The sequence below is a fragment of the Poecile atricapillus genome, assembly GCF_030490865.1.
Source record: "Poecile atricapillus isolate bPoeAtr1 chromosome 32 unlocalized genomic scaffold, bPoeAtr1.hap1 SUPER_32_unloc_1, whole genome shotgun sequence".
NCBI lineage: Eukaryota > Metazoa > Chordata > Aves > Passeriformes > Paridae > Poecile > Poecile atricapillus.
Genome location: NW_026708981.1, coordinates 34,702 through 61,424, shown reverse-complemented (window position 1 = coordinate 61,424; position 26,723 = coordinate 34,702). Strand labels below are relative to the sequence as shown.

The 26,723-nt window shown below is 51.0% G+C and overlaps 1 protein-coding gene across 1 annotated transcript; it reads right to left on the bottom strand.

Moving 5' to 3' along the window:
* Positions 1 to 1,389: 1,389 nt before the first annotated feature.
* Positions 1,390 to 23,153, bottom strand: TMEM145 (transmembrane protein 145). The gene is made up of 18 exons (XM_058828343.1): positions 23,098 to 23,153; positions 22,348 to 22,470; positions 22,098 to 22,179; positions 21,852 to 21,959; positions 19,281 to 19,355; positions 19,086 to 19,163; positions 17,027 to 17,113; positions 16,344 to 16,445; positions 15,749 to 15,833; positions 14,994 to 15,065; positions 14,191 to 14,259; positions 13,435 to 13,515; positions 12,260 to 12,338; positions 11,363 to 11,456; positions 9,038 to 9,210; positions 5,251 to 5,371; positions 3,660 to 3,848; positions 1,390 to 1,554 (listed from the first exon to the last, which is right to left on the bottom strand). The coding sequence occupies exons 1-18, from the start codon at positions 23,151 to 23,153 to the stop codon at positions 1,390 to 1,392; spliced, it is 1,839 nt and encodes a 612-aa protein (XP_058684326.1).
* Positions 23,154 to 26,723: the final 3,570 nt, after the last annotated feature.

Sequence of the window (26,723 nt, the reverse complement as noted above, 5' to 3'; positions counted from 1 at the left end):
TGCCGCCAAAATCCCAATAAAACTCCAATAAAATCCCAATAAAATTCCCGATAAAATCCTAATAAAATTCCCAATAAAACCCCAATAAAATTCCAATAAAATCCCAATAAAATCCCAATAAAATTCCCAATAAAACCCCAATAAAATTCCACAAAAATTCCACAAAAATTTCCTTTATTTTGGTAAAATTCCTCAAACCCCGGCGGGGCCTCGGGGCCAATTTGGGGCCAATTTTGGGTCAATTTTGGGGATTTTGGGGTCGATTTTGGGGGTCAATTTTGGGTCAATTTTGGGTCAATTTGGGGGCCAATTTTGGGTCAATTTTGGGTCGATTTTGGGTCAATTTTGGGGTCAATTTTGGGTCAATTTTGGGTCGATTTTGGGTCAATTTTGGGTCAATTTGGGGCCAATTTTGGGTCAATTTTGGGTCAATTTTGGGTCGATTTTGGGTCAATTTTGGGGTTGATTTTGGGGCTCTCGGGGTCGAATTTTGGGGTCATTTTTGGGTTAATTTTAGGGGTTTTGGGGTCAATTTTTGGGGGTCTCGGGGTCCATTTTGGGCTCGATTTTGGGGGTCTCCAGACCCAATTTTGGGGTCAATTTTAGGGGTTTTGGGGTCCATTTTTGGGGTTCATTTTGGGGTCATTTTTGGGTCATTTTGCGGCTTTTGGGGTCCATTTTTGGGGTCCATTTTGGTGCTTTTGGGGTCCATTTTGGGGTCCATTTTGGTGCTTTTGGGGTCCATTTTTTGGGTCATTTTTGAGGGTTTTGGGGTCCATTTTTGGGGTCAATTTTGGTGCTTTTGGGGTCCATTTTTGGGGTCAATTTTAGGGCTTTTGGGGTCCATTTTGGGGTCAATTTTAGCGATTTTGGGGTCAATTTTGGGTCAATTTCAGGGGTTTTGGGGTCCATTTTGGGGTCAATTTTTGGGGTCAATTTTAGGGGTTTTGGGGTCCATTTTGGGTCAATTTTGGGGGTTTTGGGTTTCATTTTGGGGTCAATTTTTGGGGTCTCGGGGTCGAATTTTGGGGTCAATTTTTGGGGTCTCCCAGACCCAATTTGGGGTCAATTTTGGGGTCAATTTTGGGGTCAATTTTGGTGCTTTTGGGGTCCATTTTTGGGGTCAGTTTTGGGGGTCTCGGGGTCCATTTTTGGGGTCAATTTCAGGGTTTTGGGGTCAATTTTTGGGGTCAATTTCAGGGGTTTTGGGTCCATTTTTGGGTCAATTTCAGGGGTTTTGGGTCCATTTTGGGGTCAATTTCAGGGGTTTTGGGTCCATTTTTGGGGTCCATTTTTGGGGTTCATTTTGGGGTCAATTTTTGGGTCAATTTCAGGGGTTTTGGGTCCATTTTTGGGTCAATTTCAGGGGTTTTGGGTCCATTTTTGGGGTCACAGCAGCCGCCCCCCCCCCGAGTGGACGCTGAAATATTCGGGGCCCCCCCCGTGGGGGAGGGGCGGCTGCAGCTGCCCCCCCCCCTTGGGTGGGGGAGGGGCGGGGGGACCCCAGACCCCTCCCCCTCCCCCCACCGGGGTCTCCTCCACCTGCGGCCGCACCTGGAGGGGGGGGAGGGGCGATTGGGGATTTTGGGGGATCCCCCTCCCCCAATTTGGATTTTTTTTCCCAATTTTTTCCCAATTTTTTCCCCATTTTTTTCCCAATTTTTCCCAACTTTTTTCCCATTTTCCCCATTTTTTCCCCAATTTTTTTCCCATTTTTTCCCCCAATTTTTCCCAATTTTTTTCCCTTTTTTTCCCCATTTTTTCCCAATTTTTCCCAATTTTTTCCCATTTTTTTCCCATTTTTTCCCAATTGTTTTCCCATTTTTATCCCATTTTTTCCCCAATTTTTTCCCAATTTTTTTCCCTTTTTTTTCCCATTTTTTTCCCATTTTTTTTCCCATTTTTTCCCCATTTTTTCCCATTTTTTCCCCATTTTTCCCCAATATTTTTCCCATTTTTCCCCCATTTTTCCCCCATTTTTAACCCTTTCTTCCCCATTTCCCCCCCATTTTTTTCCCAGTTTTTCCCCCAAATTTTTCCCCAATTCCCCCCAATTTTTCCCCAATTTTCCCTCCAATTTTTCCCCATTTTTTTCCCCATTTCCCGCCCAATTTTTTCCCCGTTTTTTCCCAATTTTTTCCCCATTTTCCCTCCATTTTTCCTCCCAAATCCCTCCCATTTTTAACCCTTTTTTCCACATTTTTTCCCCAATTTTTTCCCCAATTTTTTCCCCATTTTTAACCCTTTTCTTCCCCATTTTTTCCCCAATTTTTCCCCATTTTTTCCCCCATTTTTAACCCTTTCTTCCCCATTCTTTCCCCATTTTTCCCCCATTTTTTTCCCATTTTCCCCCCAAATTTTCTCCGTTTTTTCCCCGTTTTTCCCCAATTTTTTTCCAGAAATTCCCAATTTTTCCCCCGTTTTTCCCCCGTATTTGGGGTGGGGGTCTCACCGCGCCGCCCCCCGGGCTGGGGATGAGAAGAGCCCCAAATCCCCAATAAATTCCCCCCAATTTTTCCCCATTTTTTCTCCATTTTTAACCCTTTCTTCCCATTTTCCCTCCATTTTTTTTCCCAATTTTTCCCCCCAATTTTTTCCCCGTTTTTTCCCAATTTTTCCCCATTTTTAACCCTTTCTTCCCCATTTCCCCCCCAATTTTCCCTCCAAATTTTCCCCATTTTTAACCCTTTCTTCCCCATTTTCCCCCATTTTTTTCCCCATTTTTAACCCTTTCTTCACCATTCTTTCCCCGTTTTCCCCCCATTTTTCCCCTTTTTTTTTCCCCATTTTTCCCCCAATTTTTTCCCCATTTTTAACCCTTTCTTCCCCATTTTTCCCCCATTTTTTCCCCCCAATTTTTTTCCAGAAATTCCCCATTTTTTTCCCCATTTTCCCTCAATTTTTCCCCCATTTTTCCCCCCATTTTTAACCCTTTCTTCCCCATTTTTTCCCCGTTTTTCCCCCAATTTTTCCCCGTTTTTCCCCCAATTTTTTCCCCCGTTTTTCCCCCATTTTTAACCCTTTCTTCCCCATTTTTTCCCCATTTTTTCCCCAATTTTCCCCCATTTTTCCCCCGATTTTTTTTTTCTGGAATTCCCCAAATTTTCCCCCAATTTTTCCCCATTTTTCCCCCATTTTCCCCCCAATTTTCCCCCATTTTTTCCCCCGATTTTTTTCCAGAATTTCCCTCCCAATTCTTTCCCCATTTTCCCCCCGTTTTTCCCCCTTTTTTTTCCCCCGTTTTTTCCCCGTTTTTCCCCCGATTTTTTTCCAGGAATTCCCCAATTTTTTCCCCCGTTTCCCCCCATTTTCCCCCCATTTTTCCCCCATTTTCCCCCATTTTTTTTCCCCGTTTTCCCCCATTTTCCCCCCCATTTTTCCCCCAAATTTTTTCCCATTTTTTCCCCATTTTCCCCTCATTTTTTCCCTGTTTTTCCCCCAATTTTCTTCCAGCAATTCCCCAATTTTTCCCCCATTTTCCCCCAATTTTTTTCGGGAATTCCCCTTTTTTTTTTCCCATTTTTAACCCTTTCTTCCCCATTTCTGCCCCATTTTTCCCCCCATTTTTCTCCCCTTTTCCCCCCGTTTTTCCCCCAATTTTTTTCTAGGAATTCCAGTTTTTCCCCAATTTTCCCCCCGTATTTGGGCGGGGGTCTCACCGCGCCGCCCCCCGGGCTGGGGATGGAGAAGAGCTCGGTGAAGTTGGGGACGCTGTCGCTGATGAAGGTGACGTTCCCGTAGCCCCCCCCGGGGAATTTGGGGGGGGTCCCGGGGGGGACGGAGCCGATTTGGGAAGTTCGGACGTGGAAAGGGAAATTCTTGTTGGCAGCCGAGGGCCGGGTCAGGAGCTGGGGGGAAAAACGGGAATTTGGGGAAAAAAATGGGAATTTGGGGAAAATTTGGGATTTTTAGGGGAAAAAACGGGATTTTTAGGAGAAAATTTGGGATTTTTGGGGGAAAAAATGAGGTTTTTGGGGAAAAAATGGGAGTTTTGGGGAAAAAAATGGGATTTTTAGGAGAAAATTTGGGATTTTTGGGGAAAAAAATGGGATTTTTAGGAAAAAAATGGGATTTTTAGGAGAAAATTTAGGATTTTTAGGAGAAAATCTGGGATTTTTAGCAAAAAAAAAGGGATTTTTAGGGAAAAAAATGGGATTTTTAGGAAAAAATCTGGGATTTTTATAGGAAAAAATGGGATTTTTGGGGAAAAAATGGGATTTTTAAGAGAAAATTTGGGATTTTTAGGGGAAAAATGGGATTTTTAGGAGAAAAAATGGGATTTTTAGGAGAAAATTTGGGATTTTTAGGAGAAAAAAGGATGGGGATTTTTAGGAGAAAATTTGGGATTTTTAGGAGAAAATTTGGATTTTTAGGAGAAAATTTGGGATTTTTGGGGGAAAAAAATGGGATTTTTAGGGGAAAAATGGGATTTTTAGGAGAAAATTGGGGTTTTGGGGGAAAATTTGGGATTTTTAGGGAAAAAAATGGGATTTATAGGAGAAAATTTGGGATTTTTAGAGAAAAATTTGGATTTTTAGGGGAAAATTGGATTTTTAGGGGAAAAAATGAGGTTTTTGGGGAGAAAATGGGATTTTTGGGGAAAAAATGTGATATTTAGGGGAAAAATTGCAATTTTTGGGGGGAAAATGGGATTTTTAGGGGAAAATGGGATTTTTAGGGGAAAAGTTGGGATTTTTGGGGTTGAAATTGGGAGTTTTGGGGGAAAATTGGGAATTTGGGGGGAAAAACGGGATTTTGGGGGAAAAAATGGGATTTTTAGGGAAAAAATGGGGGTTGGGGGAAAAAACCGGGATTTTTAGGGGAAAATTTGGGAATTTGGGGAAAAAATGGGATTTTTAGGGGAAAAAAATGGGATTTTGGGAGGTAAAATGGGATTTTGGGGTGGAATACCGGGATTTTTTTCAGGAAAAATTGGGATTTTTAGGGGAAAATTCAGGATTTTTAGGGGGGAAAACGGGATTTTGGGATCAAAAACCGGAATTTTTTCAGTAAAAATCGGCATTTTTGGGTTAATTCAGAATAAAAATCAGGATTTGGGGAGAAAATCGTGATTTTTTTGTGGAAAAATCATCATTTTCATGCCGATTTTTGGGGTTTTTGGGTGGATTTGGAGCCGATTTTGGGGCGGATTTTGGGGATTTTGGGGCTGGGATGGATTTGGGGTTTTTTGGGGTTTTTTTGGGGTGGATTTTGGGGTTTGGGTGAATTTGGGGAGGGGTCTGCACGCACCAGGAAGACGCCGTGGGCGTACAGGTGAGTTCCCAGCTGGATCCCGTTGATGATTTTTTCCCGAGCCCATTTGGGGATCCCAAAATTGGCCACGAGAGCTGAAACCGGGACGGCCAAAAACCTGGGAGAGACCCCAAAAAAACCCAAAATTACAGGTGAGAACCCCTAAAAAAACCCCAAAAATAACCCCAAAAAAAACCCCAAAAATTCCCAAAAAAATTCTCAAAAAACCCCCAAAATCCCAAAAAAAACCCCCAAAATAACCCAAAAAACCCCCAAAAATCACAGGTGAGACCCCCCAAAAAAACACCCCAAAATCAGAGGTGAGACCCCCTAAAAAAACCCCAAAATCAGAGGTGAGACCCCCTAAAAAAACCCCAAAATCAGAGGTGAGACCCCCCAAAAAAAAACCCCAAAAATCCCCCCAAAAATCCCCCAAAAAACCCCAAAATCCCCAAAATAACCCCAAAAAAACCCCAAAAATAACCCAAAAAAACCCAAAAAATCACCAGGTGAGACCCCCCAAAAAAACACCCCAAAATCAGAGGTGAGACCCCCCAAAAAACCCCAAAAAAACCCCAAAAGATAACCCCCAAAAATAACCCAAAAAAACCCAAAAAATACCCCCCAAAAACCTGTGAGAGACCCCAAAAAAATCCCAAAATCAGAGGTGAGACCCCCCCAAAAATTCCCAAAAACACCCCCAAAAAAAACCCCAAAAATTCCCAAAAAAATTCCCAAAAAACCCCAAAATTACAGGTGAAACCCCCCAAAAAAACCCCAAAAATCCCCCCCAAAACCCCCCTAAAAATCCCAAAAAAACCCCCAAAAATAACCCAAAAAAAACCAAAAAATCACCAGGTGAGACCCCCTAAAAAAACCCCAAAAAGCCCCCAAAAACCCCCCAAAAAAACCCCAAAAATTCCCCAAAAATAACCCCAAAAAATTCCCCCAAAAACCCCCAAAAAACCTGCAGAGAGACCCCAAAATTCACAGGTGAGACCCCAAAAAATCCCTCAGGTGAGACCCCAAAACACTTCCAGGTGTCCCCAGGTGTATCTCAGGTGTGTCCAGGTGTGTCTTGGTGTATCTCAGGTGTGGTTTTATGCCCCCCAGGTGTGTCCAGGTGTGTCTCAGGTGTGTTTTTACCCCTCCAGGTGTGTCCAGGTGTATCCAGGTGTGGTTTTATGCCCTCCAGGTGTCCCCAGGTGTATCTCAGGTGTGTTTCTATCCCCTCCAGGTGTATCCAGGTGTGTCCAGGTGTGTCCAGGTGTGTCCAGGTGTCCCCAGATGTATCTCAGGTGTGCTTTTTCCCCTCCAGGTGTGTCCAGGTGTATCTCAGGTGTCCCCAGGTGTCCCCAGGTGTGTCCAGGTGTGTTTCTATCCCCTCCAGGTGTCCCCAGGTGTATCTCAGGTGTATTTTTATCCCCCCAGGTGTGTCCAGGTGTCCCCAGGTGTGTTCAGATGTCCCCAGGTGTGTCCAGGTGTATCTCAGGTGTGTTTTTACCTGTCCAGGTGTGTTTTTGGCACTCACCAGAACGCGTAAGCCCCGAGGAAGGGCAGGTAGAGCTGGCGTCTCTCCGGCACCGCGCTCAGGGTGGCGCCCCAGGTGTGTCTGTGACCCCCCAGGTGTGTTTCTATCCCCCCCAGGTGTATCCCAGGTGTGTTTTTACCTGTCCAGGTGTGTCCAGGTGTGATTTTATGCCCCCCAGGTGTGTCCAGGTGTATCTCAGGTGTGTTTCTATCCCCCCCAGGTGTATCTCAGGTGTGTTTTTACCTGTCCAGGTGTGTTTTTGGCACTCACCAGAACGCATAAGCCCCCAGAAAAGGCAGGTAAAATTGGCGTCTCTCCGGCACCGCGCTCAGGGTGGCGCCCCAGGTGTGTCTGTGACCCCCCAGGTGTGTCCAGGTGTATCTCAGGTGTGTTTTTACCCCTCCAGGTGTATCCAGGTGTGTTTCTATCCCCCCCAGGTGTATCTCAGGTGTGTTTTTACCTGTCCAGGTGTGTTCCAGGTGTGATTTTGGCACTCACCAGAAGGCGTAAGCCCCGAGGAAGGGCAGGTAGAACTGGCGTCTCTCCGGCACCGCGCTCAGGGTGGCGCCCCAGGTGTGTCCAGGTGTGATTTTACCCCCCCAGGTGTATCTCAGGTGTATTTCAGGTGTATCTCAGGTGTCCCCAGGTGTGTTTTTGACTCACCAGAAGGCGTAAGCCCCGAGGAAGGGCAGGTAGAACTGGCGTCTCTCCGGCACCGCGCTCAGGGTGGCGCCCCAGGTGTGTCTGTGACCCCCCAGGTGTGTCCAGGTGTATCTCAGGTGTCCCCAGGTGTGTCCCAGGTGTATCCCAGGTGTGTCCAGGTGTGTCCCCAGGTGTCCCCAGGTGTGTCCAGGTGTATCTCAGGTGTGTTTCTATCCCCTCCAGGTGTCCCCAGGTGTGTTTTTATCCCCTCCAGGTGTGTCCAGGTGTATCTCAGGTGTGTCCAGGTGTGTCCAGGTGTGCTTTTTCCCCTCCAGGTGTGTCCAGGTGTCCCCAGGTGTATCTCAGGTGTGTTTCTATCCCCTCCAGGTGTCTCCAGGTGTATCCCAGGTGTGTTTCTATCCCCCCCAGGTGTATCCCAGGTGTCCCCAGGTGTCCCCAGGTGTCCCCAGGTGTGTTTTTGACTCACCAGAAGGCATAAGCCCCCAGAAAAGGCAGGTAAAATTGTCGTCTCTCAGGCACCGCGCTCAGGGTGGCGCCCCAGGTGTGTCTGTGACCCCCCAGGTGTGTTTCTATCCCCTCCAGGTGTGTCCAAGTGTCCCCAGGTGTATCTCAGGTGTCCCCATGTGTGTCCAGGTGTATCCCAGGTGTGTCCAGGTGTGTTTTTACCCCCCCAGGTGTGTCCAGGTGTATCCAGGTGTGGTTTTATGCCCCCCAGGTGTCCCCAGGTGTATCTCAGGTGTGTTTCTATCCCCTCCAGGTGTATCCAGGTGTGTCCAGGTGTGTCCAGGTGTCCCCAGATGTATCTCAGGTGTGCTTTTTCCCCTCCAGGTGTGTCCAGGTGTATCTCAGGTGTCCCCAGGTGTCCCCAGGTGTGTTTCTATCCCCTCCAGGTGTCCCCAGGTGTATCTCAGGTGTATTTTTATCCCCCCAGGTGTATCCCAGGTGTCCCCAGGTGTATCCCAGGTGTGTCCAGGTGTGTCCAGGTGTGTTCAGGTGTCCCCAGGTGTCCCCAGGTGTATCCCAGGTGTATCTCAGGTGTCCCCAGGTGTCCCCAGGTGTGATTTTGGCACTCACCGGAAGGCGTAAGCCCCGAGGAAGGGCAGGTAGAACTGGCGTCTCTCGGGCACCGCGCTCAGGGTGGCGCCCCAGGTGTGTCTGTGACCCCCCAGGTGTGTTTCTATCCCCTCCAGGTGTATCTCAGGTGTCCCCAGGTGTGTCCAGGTGTGATTTTGGCACTCACCAGAAGGCGTAGGCCCCGAGGAAGGGCAGGTAAAATTGTCGTCTCTCCGGCACCGCGCTCAGGGTGGCGCCCCAGGTGTGTCTGTGACCCCCCAGGTGTGTTTCTATCCCCCCCAGGTGTATCTCAGGTGTGTTTTTACCTGTCCAGGTGTGTTCCAGGTGTGATTTTGGCACTCACCAGAACGCGTAGGCCCCGAGGAAGGGCAGGTAGAACTGGCGTCTCTCCGGCACCGCGCTCAGGGTGGCGCCCCAGGTGTGTCTGTGACCCCCCAGGTGTGTCCAGGTGTCCCCAGGTGTGTCCAGGTGTATCTCAGGTGTGTTTTTACCTGTCCAGGTGTGTTTTTGACTCACCAGAAGGCGTAAGCCCCGAGGAAGGGCAGGTAAAATTGTCGCCTCTCCGGCACCGCGCTCAGGGTGGCGCCCACGGCGGCGCAGAACCAAACGAAGGCTCCGAACTGCAGCGCGATCAGCCCGTACCCCGCCGGGGACTCGTAGGTGTAGAGCACCTGCCCGGGGTCGAAAAACTGCCCAAAAACGGTGAAAATCAGAGGGGAAACGGTGCCAAAACTGCCCAAAAATGGGTGAAAATCAGAGGGGAAACGGTGCCAAAATTGGACAAAATAGACCCAAAATAGTCCTGAAATATGGTGAGAAATAGCCCCAAAATAACCCAAAAATAGACCCAAAATGAACCCAAAAATGGGTGGAAATCAGAGGGGAGACGGTGCCAAAATTGGACAAAATAGACCCAAAATATTCCTGAAATATGGTGAGAAATGGCACCAAAATAGACCCAAAATTAGAGGGGAAATGGTGCCAAAATAACCCCAAAATCAGCCCAAAATAAACCAAAATAACCCAAAATAACCCCAAAATCAGAGGGGAAACGGTGCCAAAACTGCCCAAAAATGGTGAAAATCAGAGGGGAAACGGTGCCAAAATTGGACAAAATAGACCCAAAATATTCCTGAAATATTGTGAGAAATGGCCCCAAAATAACCCCAAAAATGGTCAAAATCAGAGGGGAAACGGTGCCAAAATTGGCCAAAATAGACCCAAAATATTCCTGAATTATGGTGAGAAATAGCCCCAAAATAACCCCAAAATCAGAGGGGAAACGGTGCCAAAATTGGACAAAATAGACCCAAAATCAGAGGGGAAATGGTGCCAAAATTGGACAAAATAGACCCAAAATAGTCCTGAATTATTGTGAGAAATAGCCCCAAAATAACCCCAAAATCAGCCCAAAATAAACCAAAAATTGCCCCAAAATAACCCCAAAATTAGAGGGGAAACGGTGCCAAAATTGGACAAAATAGACCCAAAATATTCCTGAAATATGGTGAGAAATGGCACCAAAATAGACCCAAAATAGACCCAAAATGAACCCAAAAATGGGTGGAAATCAGAGGGGAAACGGTGCCAAAATTGGACAAAATAGACCCAAAATATTCCTGAAATATTGTGAGAAATGGCACCAAAATAACCCAAAAATAAACCCAAAATATTCCCAAAAAAATTCCCAAAATATCCCCAAAATATTCCCAAAATATTCCCAAAATATTCCCAAAATATTCCCCACAAATTCCAAAAAAATTCCCAAAAAATTCCCAAAATATTCCCAAAATATTCCCAAAATATCCCCAAAAAATTCCCAAAATATCCCCAAAAATATTCCCAAAAATATTCCCAAAATATTCCCAAAATATCCCTAAAATATCCCCAAAATATCCCCAAAATATTCCCAAAAAATTCCCAAAATATCCCCAAAATATTCCCAAAATATTCCCAAAATATCCCTAAAATATCCCCAAAATATCCCCAAAATATTCCCAAAAAATTCCCAAAATATTCCCAAAAAATTCCCAAAAAATTCCCAAAATTCCCACAAAATATCCCCAAAATATTCCCAAAATATTCCCAAAATTCCCTCCCGGAATTCAGGTGAATTTTGGGAATTTTGGGGAATTTTTGGGAATTTTGGGAATTTGGGAGGAATTTTGGCCATTTTTTACAGGACAAAAAAGCGATTTTAGGGTGAAAAAAATCAGGATTTTTGACGGAATTTTTGGATTTTTTTGGGGGAATTTTTGGATTTTGGGGATTTTGGGATTGGGGAATTTTGGGAATTTTGGGAATTTCAGGAATTTTGGGAATTTTGGCCATTTTTTAAGGGACAAAAAAGCGATTTTAGGGTGAAAAAAATCAGGATTTTTGACGGAATTTTTGGATTTTTTGGGGGGAATTTTTGGATTTTGGGGATTTTGGGATTGGGGAATTTTGGGAATTTTGGGAATTTTGGGAATTTCGGGAATTTTGGGGAATTTTGGCCATTTTTTAAGGGACAAAAAAAGCGATTTTAGGGGGAATAAAATCAGGATTTTTGAGGGAATTTTTGGATTTTTTGGGGGGAATTTTTGGATTTTGGGGATTTTTGGGATTGGGGAATTTTGGGAATTTCGGGAATTTTGGGAATTTTGGGAGGAATTTTGGGGAATTTTGGGGCATTTTTTAAGGGAAAAAACCGATTTTAGGGTGAAAAAAATCAGGATTTTTGAGGGAATTTTTGGATTTTTTGGGGGGAATTTTTGGATTTTGGGGATTTTTGGGATTGGGGAATTTTGGGAATTTTGGGAATTTCGGGAATTTGGGGAATTTGGGGAATTTTGGCCCCACCTGAGCCTCGTAGGTGAGCAGGGCGATGTGGGCGATGCTGTAGAGGGTCATGTAGACGGACAGACGGACGGAGCCCCCCGGGCTGATGCGGCCCCTGGGGGAGCACGGAGTAACCTGTGAGTAACCTCTGAGTAACCTGTGAGTAACCCCTGAGTAACCTCTGAGTAACCTCTGAGTAACCTGTGAGTAACCCCTGAGTAACCCCTGAGTAACCTCTGAGTAACCTGTGAGTAACCTGTGAGTGACCCCTGAGTGACCCCTGAGTGACCTCTGACCTCTGAGTGACCCCTGAGTGACCTCTGACCTCTGAGTGACCTCTGAGTGACCCCTGAGTAACCCCTGAGTGACCCCTGACCCCTGAGTAACCCCTGAGTAACCCCTGAGTGACCCCCGAGTGACCCCTGAGTAACCCCTGAGTAACCCGAGTGACCCCTGAGTAACCCGAGTGACCCCTGAGTAACCCCTGAGTAACCTCTGAGTGACCCCTGAGTGACCCCTGACCCCTGAGTAACCCCTGAGTAACCTCTGAGTGACCCCTGAGTGACCCCTGAGTAACCCCTGAGTGACCCCTGAGTGACCCCTGACCCCTGAGTAACCCCAGAGTGACCCCAGAGTGACCTCTGACCCCTGAGTAACCCCAGAGTGACCCCTGACCCCTGAGTAACCCCAGAGTGACCCCAGAGTGACCTCTGACCCCTGAGTAACCCCTGAGTGACCCTTGAGTAACCCCTGAGTAACCCCAGAGTGACCCCTGAGTGACCCCTGACCCCCGAGTAACCCCTGAGTAACCCCTGAGTGACCCCAGAGTGACCCCTGAGTAACCCCAGAGTGACCTCTGAGTGACCCCTGACCTCTGAGTAACCTCTGAGTAACCCCCGAGTATCCCCCGAGCGTTACCTGGTGACCGAGAACCCCTTGCCCAGCAGGATCAGCATCAGGAGGAAGATGAGGAAGCTGATGGAGAACAGGAGCTTCCCTGGGGGGGTCGTGGAATCTCAAATCTCCCCCAAAATCCCTCCCAGACATTCCCAAAATATTCCCAAAATATTCCCAAAATATTCCAGAATCCCAAAATTCCCTAAAACTTCCCCAAAATCCCCAAAAATCCCCATCGGAGCCACCCCAAAACCCCCCAAAAATCCCCCAAAACCCCCTCAAAATCCCCCCCAAAATCACCCTCAAGACCCCCAAATTTCCCCCAGATTTTTCCAAGATTTCCTCCAGATATTCCCAAAAATTCCCAAATTTTTCCAGGATTTTCCCAAACCCCTTTAAAACTTCCCCAAAATCCCTCTCCAGCCTCAAAAAATCCCTCCTAAATTGCTCTGAAACCCCTCCCAATCTCATTTAAAACACCCCAAATTTTGCCCAAAATCCCCCAAATTTCCCCCAGATTTTTCCCAGATCTCCTCCAGATATTCCCAAAAATTCCCACATTTTTCCAGGATTTTCCCAAATCCCCGGAAAACTTCCCCAAAATCCCTCTCCAGCCTCGAAAAATCGCCCTGAAACCCCTCCCAAACTCTCTTTTTAACGCCCCAAATCCCCCCAAATTTTGCCTAAAACCCCCCAAATTTTTCCCAGATTTTTCCCAGACTTCCTCCACGTTTTCCCAAAAATTCCCAAATTTTTCCAGGATTTTCCCAAATCCCTTTAAAACTTCCCCAAAATCCCTCTCCAGCCTCGAAAAATCCCTCCCAAATCGCCCTAAAATCCCACCCAAACTCCCTTTTTAACGCCCCAAATCCCCCCAAATTTTGCCCCAAAGCCCCCAAATTTCCCCCAGATTTTTCCCAGACTTCCTCCAGATATTCCCAAAAATTCCCAAATTTTTCCAGGATTTTCCCAAATCCCCTTAAAACTTCCCCAAAATCCCTCTCCAGCCCCGCCAAATCGCCCCAAAACCCCTCCCAAACTCTATTTTAACGCCCCAAATCCCCCCCAAATTTTGCCCCAAACCCCCCAAATTTTTCCCAGATTTTCCCGATTTCCTCCAGATTTTCCCGACCATTCCCAAATTTTCCCAAATTTTCCCGAATTCCCCCAAATTCCCCCCAAAATCCCCGCCCTACCCAGGAGTTTGATGGCTCCGTGCCCCACCCCGTCCCAGCCGTACTGGCCCCAGTAGACGCAGCTCAGGAGGAGGCTCAAAACTGGGGAGGGGGCGCAAAAAGGGGGGGAAAAGGGGGTGAGACCCCTCCCCAAATTCCCCCCTGAAGACCCCAGACCCAAATAACCCCAAATCCCCCCGAAATCCCCCCCAAAAAAAACCCCAAAACCCCAAATTTCCCCCCAAAATCGCCACAAAAACCCTCAAAATTCCGCCCAAAGACCCTCCCGAAATTGGGGAGGGGGCGCAAAAAGGGGGGGAAAAGGGGGTGAGACCCCTCCCCAAATTCCCCCCTGAAGACCCCAGACCCAAATAACCCCAAATCCCCCCGAAATCCCCCCCCAAAAAAACCCCAAATTCCCCCCAAAATCGCCACAAAAAACTCCGAATTCCACCCAAAGACCCTCCCGAAATTGGGGAGGGGGCGCAAAAAGGGGAGGAAAATGGGGGTGAGACCCCTCCCCAAATTCCCCCCTGAAGCCCCCAGACCCAAATAACCCCAAAATCCTCCCAAAAAACCCAAATTCCCCCCAAAAAAACCCAAATTTCCCCCCAAAACATCCCCGAAGCCCCCAGACTCAAATCGAGCCGCTCCCCCCGAAGCCCCCAGACCCAAATCGAGCCCCCCCCGAAGCCCCCAGACCCAAATCGAGCCCCCCCCCCGAAGCCCCCAGACCCAAATCGAGCCCCCCCGAAGCCCCCAGACCCAATTCCTCACCCTCCAGCCCGGCCGCTGCCATGAACATCTTGTAGGTGGTGTGGAGGAGCTGCCGCCCCTTGAGCCGGTCTGGGGAGGGGGCGGGGGGCTCAGAGACCCCTCCCCAAATTCCCCGAGACCCCTCCCCAAATTCCCTGAGACCCCTCCCCAAATTCCCCGAGACCCCTCCCCAAATTCCCGAGACCCCTCCCCAAATTCCTGAGACCCCTCCCCAAATTCCCCGAGACCCCTCCCCAAATTCCTGAGACCCCTCCCCAAATTCCCCGAGACCCCTCCCCAAATTCCCCGAGACCCCTCCCCAAATTCCCCGAGACCCCTCCCCAAAAAACCCGGAGTTTTCAGACCCAAAAAGCCCCAAAAAAGCCCCAAAAAAACCCGAATTTTGGGAGCTGCGACCCCTCCCCAAATTCCCTGAGACTCCCGAGACCCCTCCCCAAAATCTTAGAGACCCCTCCCCAAATTCTCCGAGACCCCTCCCCCAAAAAAACGAAGTTTTCAGTCCCAAAAAGCCCCAAAAAAGCCCCAAAAATCCCGAATTTTGGGAGCTGCGACCCCTCCCCAAATTGCCTGAGACCCTCGAGACCCCTCCCCAAAATCTTAGAGACCCCTCCCCAAATTCCCCGAGACCCCTCCCCCAAAAAACCCGGAGTTTTTAGACCCAAAAAAGCCCCAAAAAAGCCCCAAAAAAGCTCAAAAAAAGCCCCAAAAAAGCCCAAAAAAAGCTCCAAAAATCCCGAATTTTGGGAGCTGCGACCCCTCCCCAAATTCCCCGAGCCCCCTCCCCAAATTCCGCCGGCGCTCACAGCCGCAGTAGCAGGAGAGGAGGAAGATGAGGGTGAAGATGAGGAGGAAGGTGATGTCGGTCTCCAGGATTCCTGCAGGGGGAGGGGGGAGGAAATTGGGTCTGGGGGCTTCGGGAATGACCCCGAGACCCCTCCCCAAAATGGGGAGAATCCAAGGAAGCGGCAAAAAAAAAAAATCCGGATTTTTTAAACCCCAAAAAAGCCAAAAAACCCCAAAATTCCCTCAAATAAAACCTAAAAAAATCAAAATAAAATCTAAAAAAAACCCAAATTCCCCCAAAAGTCCCCCCAAAAATCCCCAAAAAATCACCAAAAATCCCAAAAAATTCCAAAAATCCCAAAAAAAACCTCAAAACCCAAAAAACCCCCAAAAATCCCCAAATAAATCCCCCAAAAATCCAAATTCCCCAAATAAAACCCCCAAAAATTTCAAATAGAACCCAAAAAAACCCCAACCCCCCCCCAAAAATCCCAAAAAAACCCCAAAAAAATCCCAAAAATCCCAAAAAATCCCCAAAAAACCCAAAACCCCAAAAAACCCCAAATAAAACCCAAATAAACCCAAAAATCCCCAAATAAACCCCAAATAAACCCAAATAAAATGCAAATAAACCCCAAAAAAACCTCAAAAAATTCCCAAACTCCCCCCAAAAATCCCCAAAAAAATCCCAAAAAATCCCAAAAATCCCAAAAAACCCTAAAACCCCCCAAAAAACCCCAAAATCCCCCAAAATGCCCCCAAAATGTGCCCGTACCGAACTCATCGGCCGAGAAGTGGCGGCTCCAGAAGGAGTCGCCGTTGGTCAGAACAAGCTCATACTCCAGCTCCAGCCCCCCACCCTGAGAAAATTGGGGAAAATTTGGGGCTTTTTGGGATTTTGGGGAATTTTTGGGAACTTTTGGGATTTTTGGGATTTTTTTGGGATTTTTTTGGGGATTTTTTGGGATTTTTTGGGATTTTTTCTGGGTTTTTTTCGGGGTTTTTTGGGGTTTTTTGGGGTGTTTTGGGAGGGGTTTGGGGCGGTTTTTGTGATTTTTTTGTTGTTTTTGGGGGTTTTGGGGTTTTTTGGGGTTTTGAGGAATTTTTGGGATTTTTTGGGATTTTTTGGGATTTTTTGGGAGTTTTTTTAGGGCTTTTTTGGAGTTTTTTTAGGGCTTTTTTGGGGTATTTTAGGGCTTTTTTGGGTTATTTTGGGGTGGTTTTGGGGTATTTTGGGGTGTTTTGGGGTGTTTTGGGGTATTTTGGGGTATTTTGGGCTGTTTTTTTGGTATTTCGGGGTGGTTTTGGGCGATTTTTGGATGTTTCAGGGGGATTTTGGGGTGATTTGGGGCGGTTTTGGGGTCACTCACCCCGCACTTGCTGAGGGCCACGTACCACCAGCGCTCCCGAACCGAGCGGAAACTGCGGCCGCTGGAGCAGCTCAGGATCCTCCCCGAGACCCCCGGCAGCACCTGGGGAGACCCCAGACCCAAAAATCCCAACCCTGAGACCCCCGGGACCCTCCCCCACAAAAAAACCCGGAGTTTTTAGACCCCAAAAAGCCCCAAAAAAGCCCCAAAAAAGGCCCAAGAGACCCAAAAAAAGCCCCCAAAGAGCCCCAAAACCCCCAAATTTGGAGAGCTGAGACCCCTCCCCAAAATACCGCCAGACCCCGGAGACTCCTGAGACCCCTCCCCAAATTCCCTGAGACCCCTCCCCCAAAAAAAACCCGGAGTTTTTAAACCCCAAAAAACCCGAAAAAAGCCTCAAAAAACCCGAAAATAGCCCGAAAAAAGCCCCGAAAAAGCTTCAAAAGAGCCCAAAAAAGCCCCAAATTTTGGGGTTTGCGACCCCTCCCCAAATTCCCAGGACCCCGAGACCCCTCCCCAAATTCCTTGAGACCCCTCCCCAAAAAAACCCGGAGTTTTTAGACCCAAAAAAACCCGAAAAAAGCCTCAAAAAACCCGGAAATAGCCCGAAAAAAAAGCCCCAAATTTGGGGGTTTGCGACCCCTCCCCAAATTGCGACGAAGCCCCCAGACCCAATTCCGCACCTGGCAGCCGGACCAGGGGTACTGCGTGGTCAGGTTGATCACCTGGTTGTTCTCGGGTCTGATCACGGCCTCCTTGGCCAGGCAGTCCTGGAGACCCCTCCCCAAATTCAGCCCCGAGACCCCTCCCCAAATTCAGAGACCCCTCCCCAAATTCCCCGAGACCCCTCCCCAAATTCAGCCCCGAGACCCCTCCCCAAATTCAGCCCCGAGACCCCTCCCCTAATTCAGCCCCGAGACCCCTCCCCAAAAAAACCCGGATTTTTTATGCCCCAAAAAGCCCCGAATTTAGAGCTGAGACCCCTCCCCAAATTCAGAGACCCCTCCCCAAATTCAGAGACCCCTCCCCAAATTCAGCCCCGAGACCCCTCCCCAAATTCAGAGACCCCTCCCCAAATTCAGCCCCGAGATCCCTCCCCAAATTCAGACCAGAGACCCCTCCCCAAATTCCCCGAGACCCCTCCCCAAATTCCCTGAGACCCCTCCCCAAAAAAACCCGGATTTTTTATGCCCCCAAAAGCCCCAAAAAGCCCCGAATTCAGCCCAGAGACCCCTCCCCAAATTCAGCCCCGAGACCCCTCCCCAAATTCAGAGACCCCTCCCCAAATTCAGCCCCGAGACCCCTCCCCAAATTCAGAGACCCCTCCCCCAATTTCCCCCAAAGCCCCCAGCCCCAATTCAACCCCCCCCAAAGCCCCCAGACCCAATTGAACCCCTCTGAATCCACCAGCCCCAAAGCCCCCAGCCCCAATTGAAGCCCCCCCCCGAAGCCCCCAGCCCCAATTCGAGCCCCCCCCAAAGCCCCCAGACCCAATTGAAGCCCCCCAAAGCCCCCAGCCCCAATTCAAGTCCTCCCGAAGCCCCCAGACCCAATTGAACCCCCCTGAATCCCCCAGCCCCGAAGCCCCCAGCCCCAATTGAAGCCCCCCAAAGCCCCCAGCCCCAATTCGAGCCCAGCCCCGAAGCCCCCAGCCTCAATTCGAGCCCCCCCCCGAAGCCCCCAGCCCCAATTCGAGCCCCCCCCAAAGCCCCCAGCCCCAATTGAACCCCTCCTAATCCCGCATCCCCAGAGCCCCCAGCCCCAATTGAATCCCCCCCAAAGCCCCCAGACCCAATTGAAGCCCCCCCAAAGCCCCCAGACCCAATTCAAACCCCCCGAATCCCCCATCCCCAAAGCCCCCAGCCCCAATTGAAGCCCCCCAAAGCCCCCAGCCCCAATTCGAGCCCCCCAAAGCCCCCAGACCCAATTCAAACACACCCGAATCCCCCAGCCCCAAAGCCCCCAGCCCCAATTCGAGCCCCCCCCGAAGCCCCCAGACCCAATTGAACCCCCCCGAATCCCCCATCCCCAGAGCCCCCAGCCCCAATTGAAGTCCCCCAAAGCCCCCAGCCCCAATTCGAGCCCCCCGAATCCCCCATCCCCAAAGCCCCCAGCCCCAATTGAATCCCCCCTGAAGCCCCCAGCCCCAATTCGAGCCCCCCAAAGCCCCCAGCCCCAAAGCCCCCAGACCCAATTGAAGTCCCCCCAAGCCCCCAGCCCCAATTCAAGCCCCCCAAAGCCCCCAGCCCCAATTCAAACCCCCCCAAAGCCCCCAGCCCCAATTTCCCCCCCGAAGCCCCCAGCCCCAATTCAAGCCCCTCCCGAAGCCCCCAGACCCAATTCAAGCCCCCCGAATCCCCCATCCCCAAAGCCCCCAGCCCCAATTGAATCCCCCCTGAAGCCCCCAGCCCCAATTCAAACTCCCCAAATCCCCCATCCCCAGAGCCCCCAGCCCCAGTTGAAGCCCCCCAAGCCCCCAGACCCAATTGAACCCCCCTGAATCCCCCAGCCCCAAAGCCCCCAGCCCCAATTGAAGCCCCCCTGAAGCCCCCAGCCCCAATTCAAACTCCCCAAATCCCCCATCCCCAGAGCCCCCAGACCCAATTGAAGCCCCCAGCCCCAATTCGAGCCCCCCAAAGCCCCCAGACCCAATTCGAGCCCCCCCCCGAAGCCCCCAGACCCAATTGAAGCCCCCAGCCCCAATTCAAACCCCCCCCCGAAGCCCCCAGACCCAATTCGCACCTTGCCCCCCCTCCTGTAGACCGCGGGCCATTGGGAGGGGTCGTCGAAGTAGAGCAGAATGTTCTGGCAACACTTGGCCTGAATTGGGGGAGGGGTCGCGGGAATTTGGGGCTGGGGGCTTCCCCCGAGACCCCTCCCCCACCCCAGAGACCCCTCCCCAAATTCCCCCCCCCCCCCCCCGAGACCCCTCCTCACCTCGGGGTAGCGGAAATGGAAATCGAGGCGGCCGAAATCGGACAGGAAACAGAAACGGGTGAGGAACACCCAGTCCTGGGAGACCCCAGACCCAAATTGGAGACCCCAGACCCAAACTGGAGACCCCAGACCCAAACTGGAGACCCCAGACTCAAATTGGAGACCCCAGACCCAAATTGGAGACCCCAGAGCCAAAATTGGAGACCCCAGACCCAAATTGGAGACTTCAGAGCCAAAAATCTCCAAAAGGAACCGCCCAAATCCCGCCCCCAAAATCCCCCCGGAGACCCCAGACCCAAAATTGGAGACCCCAGACTCAAATTGGAGACCCCAGACCCAAAATCGAGACCCCCAGAGTCAAAATTGGAGACCCCAGAGCCAAATTGGAGACCCCAGACCCAAAATCGAGACCCCAGACCCAAATTGGAGACCCCAGACCCAAATTGGAGACCCCAGAGCCAAACTGGAGACCCCAGACCCAAATTGGAGACCCCAGACCCAAAATCGAGACCCAAAGAGCCAAAATTTGAGACCCCAGACCAAAACTGGAGACCCCAGACCCAAATTGGAGACCCCAGACCCAAATTGGAGACCCCAGAGCCAAAATTGGAGACCCCAGACCCAAATTGGAGACCCCAGACCCAAACTGGAGACCCCAGACCCAAAACTGGAGACCCCAGACCCAAATTGGAGACCCCCAGACCCAAAATGGAGACCCCAGACCCAAATTGGAGACCCCAGATCCAAATTGGAGACCCCAGACCCAAACTGGAGACCCCAGACCCAAACTGGAGACCCCAGACCCAAATTGGAGACCCCAGACCCAAAATCGAGACCCCCAGACTCAAATTGGAGACCCCAGACTCAAAATCGAGACCCCCAGAGTCAAAATTGGAGACCCCAGACCCAAACTGGAGACCCCAGACCCAAATTGGAGACCCCAGACCCAAAATCGAGACCCCAGACTCAAATTGGAGACCCCAGACCCAAACTGGAGACCCCAGACCCAAATTGGAGACCCCAGACCCAAAATCGAAACCCCAGACCCAAAATCGAGACCCCCAGAGCCAAAATCGAGACCCCAGACCCAAACTGGAGACCCCAGACCCAAATTGGAGACCCCAGACCCAAACTGGAGACCCCAGACCCAAACTGGAGACCCCAGACCCAAATTGGAGACCCCAGACCCAAAATCGAAACCCCAGACCCAAAATCGAGACCCCCAGAGTCAAAATTGGAGACCCCAGACCCAAATTGGAGACCCCAGACCCAAACTGGAGACCCCAGAGCCAAACTGGAGACCCCAGACTCAAACTGGAGACCCCAGAGCCAAAATCGAGACCCCCAGAGCCAAAAATCTCCACAAGGAACCGCCCAAGTCCCCCCCCAAAATCTCCCCGGAGACCCCAGACCCAAATTGGAGACCCCAGACCCAAAATTGGAGACCCCAGACTCAAAATCGAGACCCCAGACCCAAATTGGAGACCCCAGACCCAAACTGGAGACCCCAGACCCAAATTGGAGACCCCAGACCCAAACTGGAGACCCCAGACCCAAATTGGAGACCCCAGACCCAAAATCGAGACCCCCAGAGCCAAACTGGAGACCCCAGACCCAAATTGGAGACCCCAGACCCAAATTGGAGACCCCAGAGCCAAACTGGAGACCCCAGACCCAAATTGGAGACCCCAGACCCAAAATTAGAGACTTCAGAGCCAAATCCGAAGCCCCCAGCCCCACCCCGGAGCCCCCAGACCCAAATCCGAAGCCCCCAGACCCAAAATCGAAGCCCCCAGCTCCACCCTGGAGCCCCCAGCCCCAAACAACGCCCCCCAAATCCCCCCGAAACCCCCCCCAGAGACCCCCACGGCCCCACCCCGAAGCCCCCAGACCCAAAATCGAAGCCCCCAGACCCAAATCCGAAGCCCCCAGCCCCAAATCCGAAGTCCCCAGCCCCAAACAACGCCCCCCAAATCCCCCCAAAACCCCCCCAGAGACCCTCCCGGCCCCACCCCGAAGCCCCCAGACCCAAATCCGAAGCCCCCAGACCCAAAATCGAAGCCCCCAGCTCCACCCTGGAGCCCCCAGACCCAAACAACGCCCCCCAAAACCCCCCGAAACCCCCCAAAACCCCCCGAAACCCCCCCAAATACCCTCCCAGCCCCACCCCGAAGCCCCCAGCCCCAAATCCGAAGCCCCCAGACCCAAAATGGAGACCCCAGAGCCAAAATCGAGACCCCCAGCCCCGAAATGGAGACCGGCAGACCCAAACAACGCCCCCCAAAACCCCCCGAAACCCCCCCAGAGACCCTCCCGGCCCCACCCCGAAGCCCCCAGCCCCAAATCCGAAGCCCCCAGACCCAAATCCGAAGCCCCCAGACCCCAAACCGAAGCCCCCAGACCCAAAATCGAAGCCCCCAGACTCAAATCCGAAGCCCCCAGCCCCAAACAACGCCCCCCAAATCCCCCCAAAACCCCCCCAAATCTCCCCAAAACCCCCCCAAATCCCCCCAAAACCCCCCCAGAGACCCCCCCGGCCCCACCCCGAAGCCCCCAGCCCCAATTCCGAACCTCCTTGGTGCTGATGCGGCCCCTCACGTATTTGGGGGCGGCCCCCGCGGGCAGCAGCAGCAGCAGCAGCGGCAGCAGAGCCGGGGGAGCCCCCCGGGACCCCCCCAAAATCCCCCCCGGGACCCCCGGGACCCTCCCCGGGACCCCCGGGATCCCCCCCGGCCGCAGCCGCATCGCCCCTCCCCCCCCCTTTCCCTCCCCCCCCCCTTTAAAAACGAGCGGGGAGCGCGGCCAGGCCACGCCCACTGCGGCATAAGCCACGCCCACCGCCGCACAAGCCTCGCCCACCGCCGCACAAGCCACGCCCACCGCGGCCAGGCCACGCCCACTGCGGCATAAGCCACGCCCACCGTCGCACAAGCCACGCCCACAGCATCACAAGCCACTCCCACTGCGGCCAGGCCACGCCCACCGCCGCACAAGCCACGCCCACCGCCGCACAAGCCACACCCACAGCGGCATAAGCCACGCCCACAGCGGTATAAGCCACGCCCACCGCTGCCAGACCACGCCCACTACAATACAAGCCACGCCCACTGCGGCATAAGCCACGCCCACCGCAAAACAAGCCACGGCCGCAGCACCACAAGCCACGCCTATCGCGGCCAGGCCACGCCCACTGCGGCATAAGCCACGCCCACAGCGGTATAAGCCACGCCCACCGCAAAACAAGCCACGCCCACCGCAAAACAAGCCACAACCGCAGCACCACAAGCCACGCCTATCGCGGCCAGGCCACGCCCACTGCGGCATAAGCCACGCCCACCCCGCATAAAGCCGTGCTCTGTGCGATAGAAGCCACGCCCACCGCTGCACAAGCCACACCCACTGCACTTAAGCCACGCCCACCGCGCGATAAGCCACGCCCACCGCGCCATAAGCCATGCCCACTACCACACAAACCACGCCCACTGCTCAATAAGCCACGCCCACTGCCACATAAACCACGCCCACCGCGGCACAAGCCACGCCCACCGCGACACAAGCCACGCCCACTGCGCATTAAGCCACGCCCACTGCCACACAAACCACACCCATTGGTCAATAAGCCACGCCCACTGCCACATAAACCACACCCACCGCGGCACAAGCCACGCCCACCACGGCGAGACCACGCCCATTGCTCAATAAGCCACGCCCACCGCTCCATAAGCCACGCCCACTGCCACATAAACCACGCCCACTGCGGCGAGACCACGCCCATGGATCAATAAGCCACGCCCACTGCGCCTAAAGCCACGCCCACCAGTACGAGGCCACGCCCACTGCGGTGTAAGCCACGCCCAGAGGGGGCGTGGCCATGTTTTGGGGGAATTTTGGGGAATTTTGGGAAATTTGGGGGAATTTTGGGGGATTTTTGGGGTTTTGGGGGATTTTGGGGGAATTTCAGGGAATTTTGGGGAATTTGGGGGAATTTTGGGGGATTTTGTGGGATTTGGGGGGAAAGTCAGGATATTTCGGGGGAATATTGGGGGAATTTTGGGAGATTTTGGGAAATTTTGGGGATTTTGGGAGATTTCGGGGAATTTTGGGAGATTTTGGGGAATTTCGGGGAATTTTGGGGGGATTTTGGGGAATTCTGGGGGGATTTGGGGATTTTGGGGGGAGTTTGGGGATTTTGGGGGGATTTTGGGAAATTTTGGGGATTTTGAGAGATTTCGGGGAATTTGGGGAGATTTTGGGGGAATTTCAGGGAATTTTGGGGAATTCTGGGGGATTTTGGGGGATTCTGGGGGATTTTGAGGGAATTTTGGGAGAAAAAATGGAATTTTCTGGAAGATTTTTGGGAATTTGGGGGGAATTTTGGGGAGGATTTTAGGGAGGAAAAATTTGGGAAGATTTTGGGAGGATTTTTGGGGGATTCTGAGGGAATTTTGGGAGAAAAATTGAATTTTCGGGAGGATTTTGGGGGAATTTTGAGGAATTTTGGGGGATTTTGAGGGAATTTTGGGGGAATTTTGGGATTTTGGGGGATTTTGGGGAATTTTGGGAGAAAAAATTGGATTTTGGGAGGATTTTTGGAACATTCCCGGAAATTTTGGGCGAAAAAAACCGAATTTTTGGGAATTTTGGGAGGAAAAATTGAATTTCGGGAGGATTTTGGGGAAGATTTTTTCCCCAATTTTTGGGATTTTTTTCACCCAAATTTTTTGGGGATTTTTTTTTTTCCCGGGATTTTTTCCCCCTCCCCCACCCCCCAACTTTGGACCCTGCCCCTCCCCCACCCCCGGGCGGGTCCCAAGTCCAGGGTGGGGGGAGGGGCGGGGGGAGGGGCGGGGGGAGGGGCGGGGGGGGGAGGGGCGGGGGGAGGGGTCGGCCCCTCCCCCACCCGGTTTGGGGGGGATTTGGGGGTGGGGGAGGGGGATTTGGGGAGTGGGGGAGGGGATTTGGGGGTGGGGGAGGGGATTTTGGGGGGATTTTGGGGGGATTTGGGGCGATTTTGGGGTGGGGGAGGGGATTTGAGGGGTGGGGGAGGGGATTTGGGGGTGGGGGAGGGGATTTGGGGGGATTTTGGGGTGGGGGAGGGGATTTGGGGGATTTTGGGGGATTTTGGGGGTGGGGGAGGGGATTTCGGGGTGGGGGAGGGGATTTGAGGGGTGGGGGAGGGGATTTGGGGGGATTTTGGGGGATTTTGGGAGTGGGGGAGGGGATTTGGGGGTGGGGGAGGGGATTTTGGAGGTGGGGGAGGGGATTTGGGGGGATTTTGGGGGTGGGGGAGGGGATTTGGGGGAATTTTGGGGGATTTTGGGGGTGGGGGAGGGGATTTTGGGGGATTTTGGGGGGATTTTGGGGGTGGGGGAGGGGATTTGAGGGGTGGGGGAGGGGATTTGGGGGAATTTTGGGGGATTTGAGGGTGGGGGAGGGGATTTGGGGGAATTTTGGGGGATTTTGGGGGTGGGGGAGGGGATTTTGGGGGATTTTGGGGGATTTTGAGGGTGGGGGAGGGGATTTGGAAACCAAAGCGGGGGGTGGGGGAGGGGCGGGAGTGGGGGGGGGGGGAGGGGCGGGGCCCTCCTGGACTTTGCCCCGCCCCTCCCCCACCCCGGGGGGGATTTAAGGGACCCCCAAATTCCGGGGGGGGGTCGGAGCCGGAGAGACCCCAAAGGTGAGGGTGGGGGAGGGGCGGGGGGGGGATTTGGGGACAATTTTGGGGCAATTTTGAGACATTTTGGGCAAAATTTGAGAGTTTTGGGACATTTTGGGGCATTTTGGAGCAATTTTGGGGCATTTTGGGCAAAATTTGAGAGTTTTGGGGCATTTTGGGGCATTTTGGGCAAAATTTGAGAGTTTTGGGACATTTTGGGGCATTTTGGGACAATTTTGGGACAATTTTGGGACACTTTGGGAACATTTTGGGACATTTTGGGCAAAATTTGAGAGTTTTGGGACATTTTGGGGCATTTTGGGGCATTTTGGGCAAAATTTGAGAGTTTTGGGGCATTTTGGGAGAATTTTGGGACATTTTGGGACATTTTGGGGACATTTTGGGACATTTTGGGGCAATTTTGGGACATTTGGGGCAAAATTTGAGAGTTTTGGGGAATTTTGGGACAATTTTGGGACATTTTGGGGCATTTTGGGACATTTTGGGCAAAATTTGAGAGTTTTGGGACATTTTGGGGCATTTTGGGACAATTTGGGACAATTTTGGGACATTTTGGGCAAAATTTGAAGGTTTTGGGGACAATTCTTGACAATTTTGGGCAAAATTTGAGAGTTTTGGGGCATTTTGGGACATTTTGGGACATTTTGGGACAATTTTGGGACATTTTGGGCAAAATTTGAAGGTTTTGGGGACAATTCTTGACAATTTTGGGACATTTTGGGGACATTTTGAAGGTTTTGGGACATTTTGGGACATTTCAGGCAAAATTTGAGAGTTTTGGGACATTTTGGGGACATTTGGGACATTTTAGGGGGTTTGGGGACATTTTGGGACAATTTTGGGACATTTTGGGTAAAATTTGAAGGTTTTGGGGACAATTCTTGACAATTTTGGGACATTTTGGGACAATTTGGGACATTTTGAAGGGTTTGGGACCATTTTTGGTCATTTTGAGGCATTTTGGGACCATTTTGGGACCATTTTGGGACCATTTTGGGTCATTTTGGGTCATTTTGGGACCATTTTGGGTCATTTTGGGACCATTTTTGGTCATTTTGGTTCATTTTGGGTCATTTTGGGGCCATTTTGGGACCATTTTTGGTCATTTTGGGACCATTTTGGGGCCATTTTGGGTCCATTTTTGGTCATTTTGGGTCATTTTGGGGCCATTTCCCCCCCTCAGGTGCCACCATGAAGTTTTGGGTCGCGTTGGTCGCGCTGACGCTGCTGGCAGGTGAGTGACGTCATCACCCCCAAAAACCAGGATTTCGGGAATTTTTGGGGGGAATTTTTGGGGAATTTTAAAGGAATTTTTGGGGGGATTTTAAAGGAATTTTTTAGGGATTTTTGAGGATTTTTTGAGGATTTTTTGAGGATTTTTTGGGGAATTTTGGGGGAATTTTAAAGGAATTTTTTAGGGATTTTTTTGGGAATTTTGGGGGCATTTTCGGGGAATTTTTGGGGAATTTTGGGGGAATTTTAAAGGAATTTTTGGGGGGATTTTAAATGAATTTTTTAGGGATTTTTTGAGGATTTTTTGAGGATTTTTTGGGAAATTTTGGAGGAATTTTAAAGGAATTTTTTAGGGATTTTTTTGGGAATTTTTGGGGAATTTTGGGGGAATTTTAAAGGAATTTTTTGGGGGATTTTAAATGAATTTTTTAGGGATTTTTTGAGGATTTTTTGAGGATTTTTTGGGGAATTTTGGGGGAATTTTAAAGGAATTTTTTAGGGATTTTTTGAGGGATTTTTGGGAATTTTTGGGG